Here is a 20304-nt window from a genome sequence, read left to right on the forward strand (position 1 = left end):
TTGGAATGCGAACTTATCGAGGGCCCTTAATTAAGTATCAATTTTTTTTACCCGGCTTTTATATCTACTGTGCGTTGGTGGTTTCGTGGTTGTTGCTGATGTTTTCCTTTTCAAAGATGTTAAAATAACTAGTGCTGGAAGTTGCTCCCTGACGATAGGTCTAATAGCACAATGAATTCCTTCATGTACCGGTACTTTGATTTTGCGACAATTGTTACATTAGCTGCAAGAAACGTGTCGCTGTAAAGTTCAAAATACGTTGGCCTACAAACGACGCGAGTTTTTACGTGTTGGTAATTTAATAGATTAAATTAACAATATTTTTTTTAGATTTAAAGGTTTGTTACGTTTAGTTCTTTTATAAAAATAGTAAAACGGAAATCAATTTAGTATCGTTTAGGTTTGTGACTTTATTATTTTAACGTTGATACCACCAAAATCTTTGGAGACGTGCGAGCGTATTGATTTGATTAACTGAAGAAGCAAGAAACTCTATGCTGACAGCATCTTGGTGCCAATGGTGCGGTAGTCCCAACATTTAAAGACTATTTTATTTACAATAAATTAGATAAGTGTTGAACAGAATGAGAAAAGTATTGTTATCGGGTTAATAAAATTAATCATTGAAAAAAAAATGAAAAAAAGCATTCAAGAATTAAAGAAAGAAAACAATACATCTGCTTTATTTCGAAGAAAGTCTTGTATTTTTTTTATACAAAAACTATTGGTTTTGGTGAATTACCTCGGGGAAATGCCCAACCCAGCACAAATAGCCACTTCCACAACATAAAGACCTGCGAGTAGTTTGCCCAGTAAACAAAATAGCGTTCAAAAAATGCCAATGAAATTAATTTAAGTATAAACAAGCAAATAAGAAAACAGATTACAAGAAAATTGATTGTGAAATTGATAAGTTTACACTAAGTGTGAATACAAAAATCAAATTGAACTTATAGAAAGGTATTAAATACCTACAAGTTTTTACAAAAACAAAAACAAAATCAAAATAGCCTGTTATAAAACAGTATTCATATTCACAGGTTCACAGTATCTACATAAACTAATATACAATCATTTTTAATGCTAATTTTATTGCTTTAGTTTTTACTTTTTTTGGGTTTTAAGATTCGTTAAATATCTATTTAACAAATTATATCAACAACGACTACAAAAACACTAAAATACATTTACAAAGTGAATTGGAACGTTATCAGTTTATTTTTAAAAAGCCTTATGGCCTCTAAAACAAAGCTGTGCGTTCGTGACAAAATTGATCACGGTATAGAGACTCCTTCTCAAAAAAAATATTTTTCAGTGATTTAAAAATAAGGCTCACATTTTAGATATTTAAAATGAAAACTATGGGCTACTCGCACACACCTGAAGAAATACGGCGCATATGTGGAATATTGGTTTAAAAGCTGTTTTTTGAAAGCATAATTATTCTTAAGCTTTTTTTATAAAACAATGATAAAAACGATGGCGCAACTTGCTTAAATTTCAGTTAGTAAGCTAATAAGGTTCAGTGGAAGGTAATAAGGTAAGAAGGGTAGACACTCGTGTCGTTGAAAACCGCAAACATCGAGGGATGGGCGATATTGTCGACGACGCTGTCGTAACTAATCCTGCTGTTCTTCATCGGTGGCTCTTTCATGCTGGAATCTCCGCGGACAAAGTCTCCCGTGACAACCTCGGCCAGAAACATTCTTCTGCGACCTGTCGCGTCCGGATTGGCGAACCTCGTCGAGTAGGACGACGTCGTTGCAAAGTAAACGCCGAGTCCGTAAGCAGTCGCTGCGCAAAAAACACTTTGTAGTAATTTTCTATGGCGATCACAAATACTTTGCATCTTCGGTTGTCGGTATTAAGAACAAATGCGAAAAGAAAATAGATATTAAAACTTTGATCACATTAAACAACTCGTTAGGGTAAACCTACATTTTTTCTGCACAGGAGTTTACAAATACGAGACTCCAAATTAGACTTAATACAGTTGTATTGCCTAAAAAATATACCTGAAACTGTGACCCAAAATAAACGCGGACTACAAAAAAAATTTTGAATCCTGTAAAATCAAACCTTTTGTATTGAGTAAATTTTTGGGTTGTTGCAACTTTTTTTTTATTACGCTAAGCCTTGATTTTTGTTTATTTTCACCCTAATTTTGAATTCCAAAAGTACAAAACAGACGGGATAAAACTAAACATAGCCTACCATTCTTGCCAGCAAAACTGCGATTAAATCCTTTGTTTATAATTTTGTCGGCGTCTTCACGTGAAGTTCCATGAAAAAGTTGACGGAGAACAGGCTGGTCGGAAACCATATTACGTCTCACGTTATTCTCTTTAATCTTGAACTGGCGGTAAGGATCTTCGTTTTGGATCCGTTCGATCTGCAGTAAAGGGCAATAAAAATCCAAAGCAATCTAGTTGCGCTTGGCAATTTACATCTACTTCCAGTCAAGAGGCACCGCGCATGGATTCTGCCTCAGAATCCGAAAATAGCGGATGGTCTTATATATTTAGTAACGAGGAAAGAGCAAAACAAATATATTATTGTTTTTCTATTTATTGTAGAAGCGGTAAACTGGCTATTCTAACAAGCTGTATAAGTCATACAGTTTACCAGGTAAAAGTTGCAAAAGGATAACCATAAAAAATTTGGAAAGTAGAAAGCCAAACAACATTTTATATTATTGTCTGTGAAAAAGTTTTTAAATACACAACTTCTACCTTATTGGCAAGATTGTTAATATAATGATGCAAGAAAAACACCTGATGTACTGTGGTATTTAAACCCCCACGCTGAAATTTACTCAAAACAGCAGCGTATTCTTCAGTTGACGGCGATAACACAACTCGATGACCCAATTGAAGATCCCAGCGCGGTGGAAGTTCAATGGCTATATAACACAGATTGAGGCAGATTAACAAGTTTTCAGGATTAGGGTTCTTTATGTTTGGCCAAAAGATTTTTAAATAATAAATTAACTTCGAGCATGTTTACAAAAATATTGTGCATTGGGTAGGCCTATGTGTTAGGGATAATGTGCACACACAAAATGATAATGGCTATCGAATAACACAGCCTTCGGGAATCACTCGCGATTAACTTAGGATGAGAGTTTCAGGTGAGTAACGACAGTATCAGTTTGGATAAGTAATACATAAAAGTTATACTGCATGTTTCCACTAGTTAAAACAGCCTTTGATGGGTTTTCGGTACGACGCTTAAAGGCACTGACCTAAAAGGCAAGGCGATAATAAAGCCACTTCCCACGGTTGCCTTGTAACTAAACTCAACTGGTTCACGTTGTGCCTAATCAAGCACTTGCAAACGCACACCAAGCAAAATCACCGCGTGTTACTATGATATAATTACACCCATTGGCATTGGGTAATTTTAAGGTTAATTTGAAGTTCTTATATTCGAGACTTTTACATTCACATGAACAACTGTCATTAACTTTCTAAGGCAACATTCATTTTTGTAGGTTTGAAACACACTGGTATAGTCATTTTTCTGACTTGAATAGGCTGATTTTTTTTTGTTTAAACTGTTGAACTACTCTTATATATAAGCTGATAAGTCTGAAAGTTAAAAAAAAATATATTGTAAATACTACACTCTTAAACGGACTTCTCTGACCTATGTTTGTTTTTGGCAAGTTTCTTAATCTGTCTCTCTGTTTTGTTCTGCTAAAAATGCTTGTTTCTATAAAAAAAATACATTAATATATATATTTAGCTACTGCTTATCTGTTAAAATTAGTTGGCATTATAACAATAGAAAAGTAATATAGAATAACCTAATTTATTTTAAATAGTTGACATATTGCCAATTTATAATCTAATGTATTAACAAAGGTAATTTTATTGTGATCAGGGACATATTTTTTAAGAAATAAGTAAAATACTTTTTAAAGAAGTTTTTTAGTTTCATTTACCTCAAATTCGATCATTTGATGTATTTTGAATGCAATTCGAAATCAAAACAGTGTAAATGACATGTAGCACAAGTTTGAATTAATTTGTTTTACAAGACACTTTCAAAACATGTAACTTATACAATAAAATACCAATTAATTTTTGAAAAAATACGGGGTTTAATACTTCATTAACATTTCTTTTAATTCAAGCAAAATCATTCAAAGACTTTGTGGCAACAGTAAGTGTTGAAAAAGTCTTTTTATAGTTTAAACACATTTTTTGGAAAAAAAATTACCTTCATTTGTGGACCTTAGAAGCTTCAGTGAGTTACTTGATGTACCAACTAAGATTGTCATTTTTGACAAATCAACATGGGAAGGCTCCCCAAACAAGTCCACTTGAAAGGTTGCCTTTTGGTTTGTCTGTAAATTTTATGTTTAGCAGATGTTTATTTTGAAATAGATGTTTAAAGAATTTAAGAATTTAAAGTAATCAGTATACTTATAAATAATATTTAAATGGGTTAAATATACAAAACTTATTTTTTCAATATCAATATTAATACACTGTGGTGTACTGTACAATCTGTGTACAATTTAGGCTAAATCTAGAGGAGCAATTTGAGAATAATTCCCATGAATCTTTATGCAAAATTACAACTGAAACCTTATATCGTCTTTCGATAGCAAGGCCAACTCTCGGAGGAAGGAGTTCATTGCACCCCTCTATCTCCCATTTGCATGTCTTTAATAACTGAAGACTCTCTTTGAGATCACTTATCACTTTGAACACAAAATCCTTTGCTTCTAAGCAACCACGGATAGAGATTGTTCTGGAAAAAAAAAAAAATGAAATATTTAAAGAAGCAGAAGTAGGAATGACAAATATTTTTTTCTCATACTGACATCCAATATTTTACGTAATAAAAATGTCACTCTGTGTCAGATGTACTGTTGGTACTCAGTTGAAACGAATATCAATAATTAAATCAGGACATTAACATGTCACTATAACTCCTACATGAAGTTAGGAATAATTTCACTAAAATAAATTAGTTACCTACCATAGTGAATGTCTGTTTAACTATCTTCCATGATATCATTTTTAGGCATCTTAACTCACCAGGTAAAGTCAATATCTTTGTTTAGTTTTGTATTAGTACCAATTCACTTTGCATTGGATAACTACCTATACTTAGACCTAACATTAGCTCTGATTAATTATTATTTGATATTATTGAAAAAAAAACCATAGTTGGTTGGAATTTTTATATTCACTGTCATCAACCAAATTAAATAGAGCCACAACTTTTTTTTCAATTTGTTTTGCTTTCAATTATGTTATTATTACTTCTAAACTTAAATTATTAAAATAATAATACCAAAAAAGTACTTACCTTGACTCGATGGTTACAACAGAATTCAAGTTGACAGCATTTTGAAAGATATCAATTTTATCATTAACTTCCAGTTTTTCAATGCTATCCTCAGAGACCGTGTGTAGGGGAAAACTGCTTTCCAAAGTTGCCCGAAGATATTGTGCTGCCTTTAAACAAAACACACAAACATCTATGTTTAACCTTTAAACACCTATGTGAGCCTATTGACCCAAGCTGTGCTTTCTTGCCACATAACTCTTTGGTTGTCTATCAGCACTTTGTGTGACTTTCAGAGTATTATCAAAGCATTGAATGTTCTCCCGTTTTAGATTAATAATTTCCATTACACATTTATGATATTAGCAGGGGCGCATGCAGAAAATTTTCCAGGGGGGGGGGGGGCAATCAGGGGTGTAACCAGTCAAAAAAGGGTCCTGAATTTTCAACTTAGGGAATTCCCTATTTTTCGTCTGACGTTAATGAATAATGACGTCATAAAACAGTGACAGTATGACGTCATAGATTATTTGCAAGACGTGATAAAAAAACTCAGAAACCACAGTGTGCAATCGTTACCTTCAGGCAAATAAACAAACCAAGACCGTGAAATATGTGTGATTAATTGTGGTACAATAAAACATAATTCGACCATCAGCAGCGCAGTTTTTAAGTTCCATGAACGGAACTAGCGCTAAATTACAAGCACGCCTTTCACCGAGCAATACTAAACGAAGATCGTTTTTTCCGGGTGTTATTATGCCACGATTAGCGCAACATCTGCGCCGAGCTGTGTGCCAAGTCAGCTAAATTACAAGCTGTGGTTGAGGGAAAATAAGTTATGTCCATTGCACACTTAGCACGTGGTTCTAGAGTATGCTTAAAGAGCATAATTTTGCGTTAACTATCATTACTTAAAATGCATCATTATACTTTCTTTTAAGAATCTGCTTCAGTTAAACAAATGTCGATGTTACACCAACATCGGATATTAGCGCAGAGACCGAACAGTGAGGGACATACTGCGTATAACTCGACGTTTTTAGCGAGAAAAAAAGAAAGAATGTTTGACTTAGCGTTATCAATTGTCGAATACACACTTGCTAATCAGTCAACCTAAACAAATAACGAAAGAGAAAAACTATCCAGCGTTTACGGTCGACCAAACTAAAGACGAAAAATTGCGTTTTGCGCTTGATTTTTGTTTCGCATTAGATTAAGACGTGTGACCCTATTACTTAAAAAGCACGCCGCTTCGAACAGTTTGTCAAACCATGACAAAAACGACAACAAAAACGACAAAAAGGGGAGTAAGGACTCCCACTCCCCCTGGATACGCTACTGGGGGCAATGGATAGTGTATAAGTAATACATATTACACTTTCAAATTATACTAATAATCGCATTTTAAAATTCCAGGGGGGGGGGGGCAAGTGCCCCTCCTTGCGGGCTCCCATGGATATTATTAAAATAATCTAATAGGTAAAGAGTGACTGGGGTTTTAGATAAAAAAAAACCTATAGAGTGCACAGAGACGCTTGTTAGGTTATGTGTAACTTTTTTTGAAAAGCTACCTATTTTGTTAGAAATAACTTTATAAGTATCATTATTAACAAATTTAAATCATATAGAACTCAGCCTCTTTTAAGTTTTAGTCACAAGTTATTAATAGTTTATTAAGTGAAGTATGATGAGTGCAATAGAATCAACTGGCAGCTTGGCCGGCTATAGAGAAAACATAGACTAAATAAACATGGTCAACAATTGAAATGACTAAAAGCAGTTGGAAGAATGTGATAATGTTGAATCTGGCGGCAGTAATCATCTTACGACCAAAGTCTAATTCAATGATGAAATGGCAGTTTCTGGGTTCTCACGTGTCTCCTTCAGTGTCATGTAAACATATACATAATGTTAAACACAGCATAATAATTCTTCTGCCTTAGTGTCAACATGAATACCACAACATACCACCTACTAAACTGATTCTTTTTATTTTTCCCTGTATTTTGAAGATGTCATACATTTTAAGTTTTTGCTTGTAGTGTAGAAAATGAGCCATTTCTTATTGAAGTACTAACTATTCGGTGGATGCTAGTAAGTTTGTTTCATAACCATGTTTTAGAAAAAATCAAAAGTTGAAAGATAAAATAATGCCCTTCATTTGAGTCCCAGATAGTAATATTGTTTGTTAAAATCAAGTGGTTGTTTAAGGTTAAACAAACAAAACTTGCTTCATAAGTGGTTGTAGTATAATATTGCAGGTTTTCAACAAAGTCAGTTTTAACTCACCTCAATCAAATTCATAGCCACATCTGAAATGATTTCAATTTTGGAAGTTGTGTTTAAGGCATTCATCTTATTTTCCAAATCAGATAGAATAGTTTCTTTACTGGTGCAACCTACTAAAACGGTAACAGCATATGTCCATGCAACCTTGTTACAAATAATTTTAATAAGATTTACCACTATAAAAGCTGATGTCCTGTGACAAAATATAATTGCGAAAAACGGACAGCACACTTTCATCAAATACAATCAGTTTGATCGTTTTGACATTCTTTGGTGAACCAGATGCAAAGTTTAAAAAAGCAGTGGAAATTGCTCTTGAAACATCAAGGACGTCCAATCCTATCCCACCTAAACATATCACCAGGTTTAGACAGCACAAAAAAATGTGCCTCACAGATATGTCGGATTTAATAGAATATGATAGTGATTTAATGAGATTGATGAGATACATAACATCAATTAAACTTGAATTTAAACTGCTTAGATATGAAAATTGATGCGTCTTAACATTACAAAGTTATTGTAATAGAATGAGAGATTTAATATAATGGTTATTTTAAACTTGAGCCCTTTAAATAAAATTTTTATTAAATAACAAAGTGATTGTTTTAAAAGTGGAAACTTTGTTATACTATTTGACACAACAAATTTTATTTTCAACTAAGAAATAGACGTTTATGACAACACCAAAAATTTGTAGCTTTTTTGGTAAATTTGTTGATACACATCTCACCTTAGATAAACAATAATAAAAGAATATATCATTTTAAAGACGTATTTTTATAAACATAACGTGATGTTTGACTAACCAGCACCAAGTGTAGGCATAGCTACAGATTTGCAACTGTTTTTATCAGACAATAACAGTGAGTCCAAAATACTCTGGGATAACTTGTCTTCAGATTTTGGTGTGGCCATATGAACAACTTTCCTGCAGGGCAATTTATAACCATTTGTTATTCGGCAACTGTCACCAACTGCATTTAAAAGTTCAGTTTGTATCTGGGAACCCGCACAATGCAATATATGTGGAGAAAGTTCACCTAAACATAGAAACATGTTTCATTAAAGGCAGCCGTCACTTTAAAAAATGATAAAAATGTTTGAAAATTGAAATAATACTCTTGAGTTGAACAATTAAAAAGTTGGTGCCTTTACAGTGTTATAAGATCAAGTTTGCTGACCATGACTAAGATTGAAGTCTTTGGTGCATCCGTTGACAATAGCATCTGTGACCTGCTTTGTAATGTCTCCAAAGCACACTTCAACAGCTATATCCCCATATTTGCAAATAGGGCCCCCAGCAATTGTTAAGGTATTCCTGAAGAAATGTTTTTTTATTGATGCAACACTTCAGTATGGTTTACTCATGTGTTTAAATATCACATTAAACAAATATTAAACACAGGCGGTGTTAAAGGTTTAAATATTTACACACCAGGTAGTTAGCTTTATTATCTTAATGTTAAAATTGGTAAACTTCAAGCCCTAAAAAGTTTAATCACTAACCTCTTAACTGGCAAAGATGATTTTTTATTCTTTGCAATCCCAGTGTTTTCACTCTGTTGGAAAAAAAAATAAATGAACAAAATATTAAGCAGTTACATTAGCATATTTAAACTTATGAACTTGAAGCATTTTTTAACAAATTATTTAATTGTAGATCTGTAAAAAAACATTAGGTTGGTAAAGGCCTTACCAGCACTGCACATCTGTATTCCGAGATGAGCAATTTACAAGTTTTCTTCCATTGATCACTACCAAAATAGTTGACAAGATTCGGAGCGAAAAATTGCAGTTTGTCAGAATGCCATATCTGATTACTAAGCCTTTCTTTAACTAAAAGCAGAAGTGTAAAAACGATTAAATTTATCTGTGAAGCAGCAGGTTTCCACTTCAGTTTAGCATTAAACTATATAAAAAAATATAAACCGAAAACAAACGCATATAAATTAAACTAAGCTAGTCCCCAACATCTTAACCAGGGGGCGTGCAACTTCTCCGATCGTCGGGCCAGATAGTGGAAAATAAAGTACTTGGAGGGTTGATTAAATACTGCCAAAGCTTGCATGTTTTGTCGCATAATGGCGGCTAATGTTTTACCCTATAAACAGGGCAATACATTGCACATCAAACATACTGCTTTCTTGCCGACTTAGAATAAACTAAGTACAGAACTTAGTAATCGAAAATTAGTTTGTTTGGATGTCGTAAGATAAATATGTTTCGCTAGTAAAAGCATCATTTAGCGAAATTTATTTATCTTATAACATCCAAACATTCTTTATCATTGATGTTCAACCAGAATCGTTTGTTTTTTGCCATTCCGATTCAGTCAGATTTTGTTATTTGAAGGAAAATTCTGATTCTTGCCGACTTAAGTGAAAAAGTACTTTGGCATCCAATCCTTGTTAAATTTGCGACACTCCTTGTCAAACTTACATTTCTTGGCAAACTCATGGAAAAATATTTATTGTAAATTCTAACTATAATTTTAACCCAAAACAAAAAATCTAAAAGCACAAAGAAAACAAAGAACTAAAGAATAACCAACAATCACTATTATTTGAAGTAGTAATCAAGTAGCGGGGGATTGTGGCAGAATGTGGCCGCGGGCCACAATATCATGTAAGACCGGAAACTGTCTGTGGGCCATACCCGGCCCGCTGGTCGTATGTTGCCCGCCCCTGATCTTAACCATGACAAGCATTCACACCCACAACATATATTCACCTTTTAGTACATCAGTTTTAGGCCCTGTAATTTCAACCCCCTCTGAAATAGCTTTAAAAGTAGTGGAAATGGGGAAGGATCCTTGGTTATCACTTCTGTGTGTCTCAATAATCAATGCTTTTGCTTTGGAGCACCTAAATACTATAGATTTCTTTAGAATTCTTTCAAACAACTTGTTAAGCTCGTCTTCTGCCAACATAAGTGGAGGAGCTTCTAAACCACAAATTCTGATGCATTGATCCTACAGAAAAACAAATCTGTATTTTTTTTTTAGGGTTTGGTGGTTGGGGTAAGTGGCTAAGCCTAAGCCATGCTTTCCTGTATATTTTATACCCCACCTTTAGAGTCCATATGTCTTCATTGTGATAAATAGGCGACATACAAGATAAACTTTCAGTAAAAAGATAATATATTACAATATAAAGGTTTATATTTTTCGTATCACGTCTTTTAAACTGTAAATTGTGATGGCAGGTAACATTAATAAATACCAATCTTGTATATCAAGAAGATTACCTCTTGCACAGCCCAAAGTGATTTTAGTGTGATATGTCTTTTCACAAAGGTGCTCCACTCTAACTTAAGTGCAGAACTGGAAAGGTCTTCGGGAATATCAACAGTATGAGTTTTAACCATCGCTGAAAGGGCATCACAGGCAGTTTTTATATGTGTCTTGTTTGAAGCTACAAGGGTTAATATTCCACCTTCCATATGAGTCACACCTAAGTAAAAATGTAAAATATTTTGTTATTTTTTGTTGCACAAAAAATTTGCAAATTTTGGCCTAATAATTTGGAATAAAAACAACTTGGGGCATTTTAATTTCAATTACTTTGCTCATTTGAGCATAATTAAGATATAATTTGGTACAGGGTCTATTACAATACTTGATGTCCAATATAGTGAGTATGGGTATTAGAACAAAATGTCAAATTCTAACATCTCTACATTTGGGTATAAGTTAAATCTGTAAAAGCTAAGTGGGAGAAGAGTTTACCCATGGATACGAAGGCTCATTAAAAATTATATGTCGTTTTTTGTGTTTTTTTACAGCTAATCGATCAAACCTTTACAAGCTATAAATTAAACGATAAAAACTGTTCAATCTACTTTGCGATTTGAAAAAAACACTGCATCATTACAATAATAATTCTAAAAACAAACACAAATATCCTAAAATTAAGATAAAGCAGTGTAAAATTTATAAACATTTTATTTTCTTTTTGTTGAACGAGTCGTAAATATTTTCTTCCATATCCAGTTTGTTGTTTTCAAACATCATTTGCAAAAACTGACTACTTGCAACAGCAATAGTGGGAATTTGATTGAGTAATGCATTCTGTAAAATGTTATAGGTCATGAAATAACATGTTTATTTTTTTTTTGCTTTCAGTAATAAAATTAGTTTTTAATTTATTTTGTTCCAGTAGTTGTACTTTTTATAAATGCACACAGATTTTGCCATAAATAAAAATAATAAATTAATAGAGCGATCTTAAAACAAGCAGCAAATATGTGTGTTTTTGTCTTCAATAATCTTATTTTTTCCAAAAAAAATACTACTATGTTCTTGCCTCTTGGGAAATAATTTCTTTCTTTACTATTTCAATATCCTCCAATAATCCCACATACACAATCTTTTCTTCATTAGGAAAACACCTCACTTGTACACGTCCTTTAAATGTGGCATTCACTTTTTTCAAAATATCACAAACAATAAGAATCCTGATGAATGCAAAACAACGGTTTTATAATATACAGTGGTAGTTATATTGATCTCAAAAAAGTAAATTTGATTGTCATAAGTTCAGCTATATAGAAGATACACTTAATAAAATTATTATTCGCATGTTCTTCTCAATAAAGCTTTACACTGGAATTGCACAATGAAATGATCAAACATATCATGCCAATTTACTAACTGTTTTTGTGCTCTTTTAAGTATTGCAACAATTCACAATTAATTTAAGACGATTATTTGTTATTTTAGCACACCACTTTAAAAATTTTGATGGGCCGCAAAACCTATTCAATTAAAAGGGTGAACACATTGTGGCGTCATAAACAAGTTATCTTATAAACACTCCTTAGAGAGTGAACTTTGCGCAAAAAAACAAGAAATCTCGGCCTTATAGTGCAATTGACTTTACATGTAAAAATTGAGTTTACATGTCAAAACATGCCATAGTACGACACCTTTGGGTTGATATATTTTTTGAATCAGTCCACAAACACCTTTCTTAACAATGATGGGCGCACAAGTGATTCATGGATGTTGAATGCGGTCTTAAAGTATTAGTGTTAAATATAGGCTTAAACAAAATATAAGATTAGGCCTACATCCAATCCTGCATGTTCTACATGTTGCGATGATAGTCAAAACAATTGTTTTAAATAAAGGCTACTGAAAGTGAGAATAAGTGGTGGGCAACACAGAAACATCAGGCAGGCTGTGTGCTGCGGGTTGAACATCCCTGGTCTAGTTCATTACTAATATGGTAAATTGCGCCTGGTTTTTTAAATACAGATGACTGGTATCAGACCACCAAACCTTGTCAACCATTGTTTGTATCATTTATACACATAACTCTTTTTTTGTAAAATTTTAGTTTTACTTGTGTTTATACCAAAGCAGCAAAAATACTCTTTTTTAAAATTACTACTTTTAATCCACTGTAGCTGCTCAGCTTTGATTTCAGTTCATGGGTTGCGAATATAAACAAATTTTTTTGTAGCAAAAGGACAACCAGAAAGTTTATTTTGAATAAATTTGACAATAAAAATGATTAAAATATATTTTACCTGCATTTATACTTTGGACAGCTTTGTTCTTGTTCAGTTTCGGAAATTCTGAAATAAAAATAAGGCATTAAAAATAGTGCTGTAATAATAGAGTTGGTTAACAACATTTATTTGATATAGTAGATGTACTACATTAGCTGAAAACGTGAGATATACTCACAAGTTTTTATTTTGTTTATCCAACTTGTTTTCATTCCAAGGTTTTTTGGTTCTGAAATTTATTCGAGTTTTATAAAACCTAATGCTAAATATTTTTACTGCAACAAATATTGAACAACAACGGTCTTCCTGAATATTTATTTAATTTAATAGTATTTAAAACATGAATGAAACAGATTTACCCTTTTCCAAATTGTTTCGTTATTTGCAGTAATTTTTGATCCACATCATTTATAAGGCCACAAACCAGCACTTGTTCAGTATCTTTATACCAGCGGACGAAGACTTTTTGCTGATCTCTAACAGAAGGGTTAAAATAACTAAGGGGAAGGGTTGAGTTCGATACTTTCCCTTTGTTGAACTCTAGTTGCTCAGTTTTATATAGATTTTCAAATGTACTAAGAAGATTAATGCACATTTTTTCAAAGTTGTTTCGTGGCATACCATTCTGTACAAGAAAATAACATTTCAATTTTTTTCAAAATATGTATACTACATAGCCAAGACCAAATAACCTAAATAAATAGCTCCATTAGTATGTAAATACCCCTTTTTGAAGGCATCTGAATTCCATTTTTCTATCTGAATTTTCCGAAATAGAAACAACAGCAAAACCAGAAAAGAGTTTGTCAAGTTCTTCCTTATGTTTTTGGGACTTCTTTATAAACATTCCGACGTGTTTGTTGTTGATTGGTTTAACAAATGCCTCTTTTTTCTCTTTTCTATAAGATAATAACTTTGATAATTTAAATGAATTAAACTACTTGCTCTAGGTATATCACTAACATTATATGCTTTAATATTACACTAAAGAGATACAATTCATTCAAGTATATTGATGTTCGTTTTAGTCATCAGTTCTCATGAGCGCCCAAATTCGGTATTTTCTCAAGAACAAAAACTTACCCTTTAAACTTAAATAGTTTGTTAACATATATATTTGAGATGGAACGACTAAGAAAATATTTTATCAAAAGCTTATTAAACAAATTACATCTTACAAATAACATAAAATCTTGTATTGCTATTAGAACATGAAATGGCACTTTTCAGTAATTAAGAATTAGGCATTTTAAGAAAAGTAAATCTTGCAATAATAATGGAATTTAACCTACTTGGGCATGGTGGGAAGTTGTTGTCTGATTTCATTCAATTTTTGTTCAACTTGCCTAATTTCACCACAGACAAGCACATGTTTTGCATCTTTATACCACCGAACAAAAAGATTGTGGTCTTCATCCTTTGACTGAACTGTAAAGAAAGTTGGGGGTTGCCTGTCCAGAACCTCTTGTTCAAAATATTCTTGTTTTGTTGTGTACTGACGTAAGAAGGCCTTGAGGTGATCAAGACACATTCTTATAAATTCAGCAGGATATATATTACTGCCCTAGAAAAAAACAATAACTGACTGTCAAGCTTTAAAAACTAAACAATTTATTTAGTTTATGATCATTTTTTAGTTTAGCTAAATAATTACAATGTGGACATTATAATAAATGTCTATAAGAAACTAAGATAATAGTTTTTAGAAATAATAATTTTAGACCATGATAATTACAAATTTTTAAATAAATTTTATTGTTGTTTATACATTGTCTTCAGTCATTTACATGTCTGTTAAAAAAAACATAAATCCAAACATGGGGAAGAAAGTAAAACACACACCCAATCTTATATGAATTTCAATAGTAAATATCAACCAGCTCAAGTTGAGATTGTTGTTGTTAACTAATATCAGAAATAAATCATGTAGGTTAACCTCAAAAACTGTTTCTTGTATAAATAGTTTAGTTTAATTTGACATTTTGAAAATACTTACATTCTAATTGACCTATTTTATTACAGACTTTTTATTTTCACCCCCTGCCCTTAAAATGAACTATATATTTTTGTTCAATTTACCAAAAATCAAATTGTTTTCATGATTTTAAAAAGCGAAATTCTCATTTTTAGCCAACTTTAAGTAAAAACAGGAAACCTTATCAAAAGAATATATTTCAAGAACAACAAAAACCATTAAATTAAAAAACAATTACTATTTAAAATAAGTACATTGATCTCATATTTTTATTATCGTAGATGAGATTTCTGAAGCATTAATTTAATGCAGGTGATAAGTTATTTGTACTTAGTCTGATCTGCAGGTGTTAACAGTACCAATCCAATACCAAACTAATTTGGATAATAAAACTATGTTTTTATTCACTGCAGGTTTTCCTACTTCACAATATAATTAATTATTTAAAAACAATATCACATCAAAAATTGCGACTAAACTGACTTCCTGGCATAAAATAAAATTCGGCTAATATCGTAAAAGTCATTACTACTGCACCTAGCAATTTGGCTTATTTGATCATAGTAAATAACACTGATGTCATCGGGATTTAGATCAGATGGGCGCTTATTTTTCCCTCAAATAATCAGTATCTCTGTCTAAATAAATACTAAGAATCCAACATCCATACACAAACGTAGTTTAAAAAGAATATTTTCACAAAAAAGTTACATATTTAGAAAAATAAGGCGTGGTAAAAAAAATTAAGGTGTTGTAAAAAAGTAATTATCTAAGAATGTGCTATGCCATATTTATTTTTAAACTTACTTCAAGCTGTGAAAAAACATACTGTGGTTTGTTTACACTATTCTTCTGAATTTCAACATGAGCAATTCTCTGCATTGACACTTGAAGTTTTTTTCGGTGGTCAATCGAATTATGAATAAACCAAGCAATCGTCACATCTTCAGCAGCATATTTGAAGAGTCTAAAAAAATCATTAAAGACACATGTAATGCTAAAACTGTTGATTATTCAAGTACCAAACTTCTTGTCTATGTGAGCATAAACACTCATGGGTCAACCTGTTTGCTGTCGAAAATTTAGTAACATGGCAATGGAAATTTACAAAATATGTGATAATACTTAGGATATACAGATTGAATGTCATTATAATATACGAAATTCTTTAGAGTGACTAATAAATATAAGTGATCTTGCATTGGATTTATTAAAATGAAAACTTTTTAACAAAAATAGTGCTTGCAAATACATGGGTAATTTTGTATTCAGAAAAAATTCCCAACTGTGTCCACTTATTCCATTTCAAAATCTGGTTTGTTTGAAAAAGGACATGAAATCGTTAGTTTATAAATCTCACAGTGAGAGAATAACCGAATAAGTTACATCAATACTTGCTTCATGTTGAAAAAAAGAAAAACCACTGTAAATTATTCACAATACGCACATAGATAAGACTTTGCCTGGTGTTTTGCCTTAAAAGTTACCTAACACTAAGTTCAGACAGCTTCCATCACACTTTTGATGGTGCCAATTAAGGGTCCATGATAGGAAGTTTTCCACTATTACCAAAACAACATACAAAAATTGATAACTATGCAGTTTTTGTTGTTTGTGCTTTTATCAAAGGTCAATGAATAAAACATAAAATATCTAGCTTTCGATGCAAGGCTACTAATAAATATAAATAAGCATGCATTGCTAAAAATATGACATTTTTTAGCCCATTTTTTACATTTGGAAATTACATTATACATTGGTGCACAAGTTGGTTAACAATGATGTATTTGAATCTTGTAGGCCTAACCACAAAACGGTTTTGTTGCATATAAACCTAAGTATAAATTGGCTATTTTTTACTTTTACTTGTTACAGTGGTTGTATATTATAAAGCAAAATATTGTACTGACTTAAAAAAAGAAGGGCATTTTTTAAACTTGGGTGGTTTTGAAATTTCAAAGGAACAGTAAACAACCACTTCGAATGAATTTAAACATGATTTATAGCTCATTTTGGAGATGGTGCCTCCTAGTTTATATCGCTAAAGTTTGAACTTGTTGGCTCACAGTTAAGGGTTAATATTGCTGAATATTAATATTCATAACTGATTTTTTAGCTAAAAGTGTGTTTGCTGGAAATGTGTAGGCAATAGGCTACAAGGACTGTGTAAAAAATTCAACTCTGTATCGTCACAACTTTAGGAGATAATGCCCAAAACCAATCTCGGCCCAGGTCACCCAAACGCTAACCCTCACCCTAACCCAAATAATGTTGTACGTTGTGGTAGGATTCTAGACCAGCCCCAAAGTTGCTACTGCCCTACCTAGCATATATTAAATACAACTGCAACAAGTTTAGTAGTTTTAAAGTTTAATAAAACAAATATTAAAATTAATTAGCATACCTACCGTTGATTCATCGTTGTACTTCTCAGGGATCTATCGGCCGTTTGAATGTTACCGATTTCATCATGTAAACGAGGAAAAAAGCAGAACTGAAGTTACAAGGTGGTTGCTATAGAACTATTTACGTTAGATACTAAAGAAAAAAAAACAAGAGTGAAGTTGGCCTTTGGGGTATTCCCCTGATTTGTTCGGTAGATCCATTGTGAGGTTCCAAATCCAAGCGTTTTCAGATCACTTCCTATTGGCTGAAATTTTATGACGTTACAGATGAAATCTTGAGACGTAACAGACGATCAGCTGAGCGGCCGTCCAAAATTATTTATTTTTTTATAGAAGAAAAATACGACAAAATTTTCGCCCAGGGGCTTATATTGGTAACATTATTTGTGTTAGCGTTTGGGCTCGGGTGGACCAAATATTATTACATTTAATAATAATGCTTAACCAACCAAAAACCTAAACCAGCCCCTACCTAAATAATAAGCATTGTGGTAGGATTTTTAATGAGACTGTTTTAATTTATCCTACAGCTACATGTTTAAGCACATCATTTGATACTATTTAAATAAGTCTATGGAAGATATTAAACAAAAAATAAATCTAATGTACGGTGTACCTAATTATATTTTACCAATAATATACTAATATGAATCATGATATCTCACTTTATACAACATTCTTACAGTACCCTTGGATATATATATATATTCTAGAAACAACTGTTTTCACAAAAATGTATTTGTTGCTTTAAATGTGCACATACCTAACATATACATTGATCATGCTTTCTTTATTAAACCAAAAATTTACAACACTAATATTCTAAAATGGTGGCAGATTTTATATCTAGGATAAATATTTTAGTAATTTCATAAGTTTACAATTTGCTAATAATTAATTTAGTAAGTTATAAAATCAATATTTCCAGAACTGGTCATGTTCAGTAAAATGTTTTTTGAAACAGCAAATCTAAAGCTTTAAGCAAGGCCCTTTATGTCCAAGTAGTATATTCATATTTTTAGAAATTTTTTTTAGATTTTTCTATGATAAATCTAGATGTTTTTTTATTTAATTTATTTTTGTAAGAAAAAATGGCAACTGTGATTGAAACAGCACACACCAACTGTGCACAAGTAGAAGATCCTTCTTAATTTGTTGCACTTTGATCATATTGTGGGTTTTAAGCATAAAGATGGAATATTTATTGCAAATAAGCAAACGACAAACAGTACTTACACAGGTACTTACGATACATACAATAAATTACCTCCGTGTACGGTACGTAGCGATCTGACTCCAGCTAAGTGAACAGTGGAACTGCTGAATTAACGATTTACAACATTTCTTATATAGCCTACATCGGACAGATGTGAGTAATTACTAATTCGTTAGAAAACGCGACACAAAACACGACTTAGGAAATCGGCCATACGACCAACAAAATTACAATACGCGACGGGAAATTAAAGTGACCGCATGAGCGATTCAGCCGGCAGGCTGTTCATAGAATGGACAGAGTTGACGGGGTCACAGAGTTCCAAAGAATCCACTACAATTCACTCTCCCTGCCTTTAAGACAAGAGGTCTGGAGAAACTTCATATTCGTGGTGTTCCTCCTACATGTCAAACATTGTTCATTGGATAATGGTGTCCTCCTTGTCGGCCGGCTCCTTGTAGCACAAGTCAGGAACGGTGGCGGACCGTCAAGGCGTAGATGACTGTTGTCCAACGATGAAAAAGCTCGCTTCGTACAAAGAACGTTGGTAGTCAAAGAGCTGAAACTGAACTGCTCTTTGTAGTGTTCGAGAATCCCTCCGTAATCGAGCTGGTACTTTGTTGCTGAACGATCTGTGTAAAAATACCTACACCGGCGTTTAACAACATGCGAATACAAAAAATGTACAGCCTACAATGCAGAAATAGAGCCGTAAAAATCGTAATTTAATGTTCAAAGGAAAAACCGTCAGTCAAATGCCTAGAATCTATCGTTCTAGAATACCAAATGAAGAAAGTTAAACGGTGCTAATCTCTAAAACTGGAAAACAAAATAAACGCCTTGTCCATTTTAAAAGTAATCCCTAAATGACAGACATTTTAACCTTGGCGTAAAGGTTAAACTAAAAAGTTACACTATGCAAGCCTGTAACTCAAATGGACATGCGACGGTACCTCAGCCGTCAGTAAGGTAAAAAGGCATCACGTGGCCTTGAAAACATCGGGAACTATGCCCGGAATACAAACAAAACGGTCAGGTTATTTTAGGTGTGATATCTCTGATCAAACACCGTAAACCATATAGGACCAGACTGCAGGTTAGCTGCAAACGGAAATGGCACTTTAGAAGGCGCAACTTCTGTAAGTGTGAGAGATAAATATATCTGTTTATAGGCTTAGAGATTAGTTTACGAGAGAAGAATATTCTCTTGCGTAAAGTTTCACCTTTAACTTAACAAAAAGAGACGTAATTTTGCAAATGACTGAACAGCAATGCCGTAAATTTAGTTTAGCTCAAAGGCGGTTTTAAATCTGCATTGTTCGACCGATATGACAACATTAAAACGTGCTCAAAATTTAGCAACAACATACTTACAATAGCGGCGGCTTAGAGAGAAAAACAGGCGTGGTGCGTAAAAAGGTAAACAAGGCATGTATCAATAACTGACAATGCATAGCGCGCACAAAAATTACGAATAAACTATAGCTGCCATCCTTCGTGAGCGTATTAGTGAAATTCAATTTGATTATGCAAGGCCCATCCCTGCGTTAGCGACAACCTTAAGCCATAGGCGCTAAAAATTACCCAAAAACGTT

The 20304-nt window shown here is 32.7% G+C and overlaps 1 protein-coding gene across 5 annotated transcripts in view; it reads right to left on the minus strand.

Moving 5' to 3' along the window:
- Nucleotides 1-411: 411 nt before the first annotated feature.
- The window catches only part of LOC146167564 (uncharacterized), a 47061-nt gene continuing 27168 nt past the window's right edge, over nt 412-20304 (minus strand). The window contains exons 6-25 of one of the 5 annotated variants that reach the window (XM_083390902.1): nt 13838-14012; nt 13473-13738; nt 13292-13342; nt 13132-13179; nt 11904-12054; nt 11539-11668; nt 10846-11051; nt 10330-10570; nt 9296-9435; nt 9106-9158; nt 8781-8917; nt 8406-8639; nt 7771-7944; nt 7597-7706; nt 5326-5474; nt 4596-4761; nt 4225-4351; nt 2775-2902; nt 2215-2392; nt 412-1794 (exon numbers count right to left, since the gene is read on the minus strand). In XM_083390902.1, the coding sequence (XP_083247028.1) occupies nt 1523-1794; nt 2215-2392; nt 2775-2902; nt 4225-4351; nt 4596-4761; nt 5326-5474; nt 7597-7706; nt 7771-7944; nt 8406-8639; nt 8781-8917; nt 9106-9158; nt 9296-9435; nt 10330-10570; nt 10846-11051; nt 11539-11668; nt 11904-12054; nt 13132-13179; nt 13292-13342; nt 13473-13738; nt 13838-14012 (3136 nt within the window). In that variant the 3' untranslated portion in view covers nt 412-1522. Of the gene's footprint in view, nt 1795-2214; nt 2903-4224; nt 4352-4595; nt 4762-5325; nt 5475-7596; nt 7710-7770; nt 7945-8405; nt 8640-8780; nt 8918-9105; nt 9159-9295; nt 9436-10329; nt 10571-10845; nt 11052-11538; nt 11669-11903; nt 12055-13131; nt 13180-13291; nt 13343-13472; nt 13739-13837; nt 14013-20304 lie in introns of those variants that run through there. The other 4 variants (XM_083390901.1, XM_083390904.1, XM_083390907.1 and 1 more) reach the window with 4 other exon arrangements.

The sequence above is a fragment of the Ascidiella aspersa genome, chromosome 1 (genome assembly GCF_963924565.1).
Source record: "Ascidiella aspersa chromosome 1, kaAscAspe10.2, whole genome shotgun sequence".
NCBI classification, from domain to species: Eukaryota; Metazoa; Chordata; class Ascidiacea; order Phlebobranchia; family Ascidiidae; genus Ascidiella; species Ascidiella aspersa.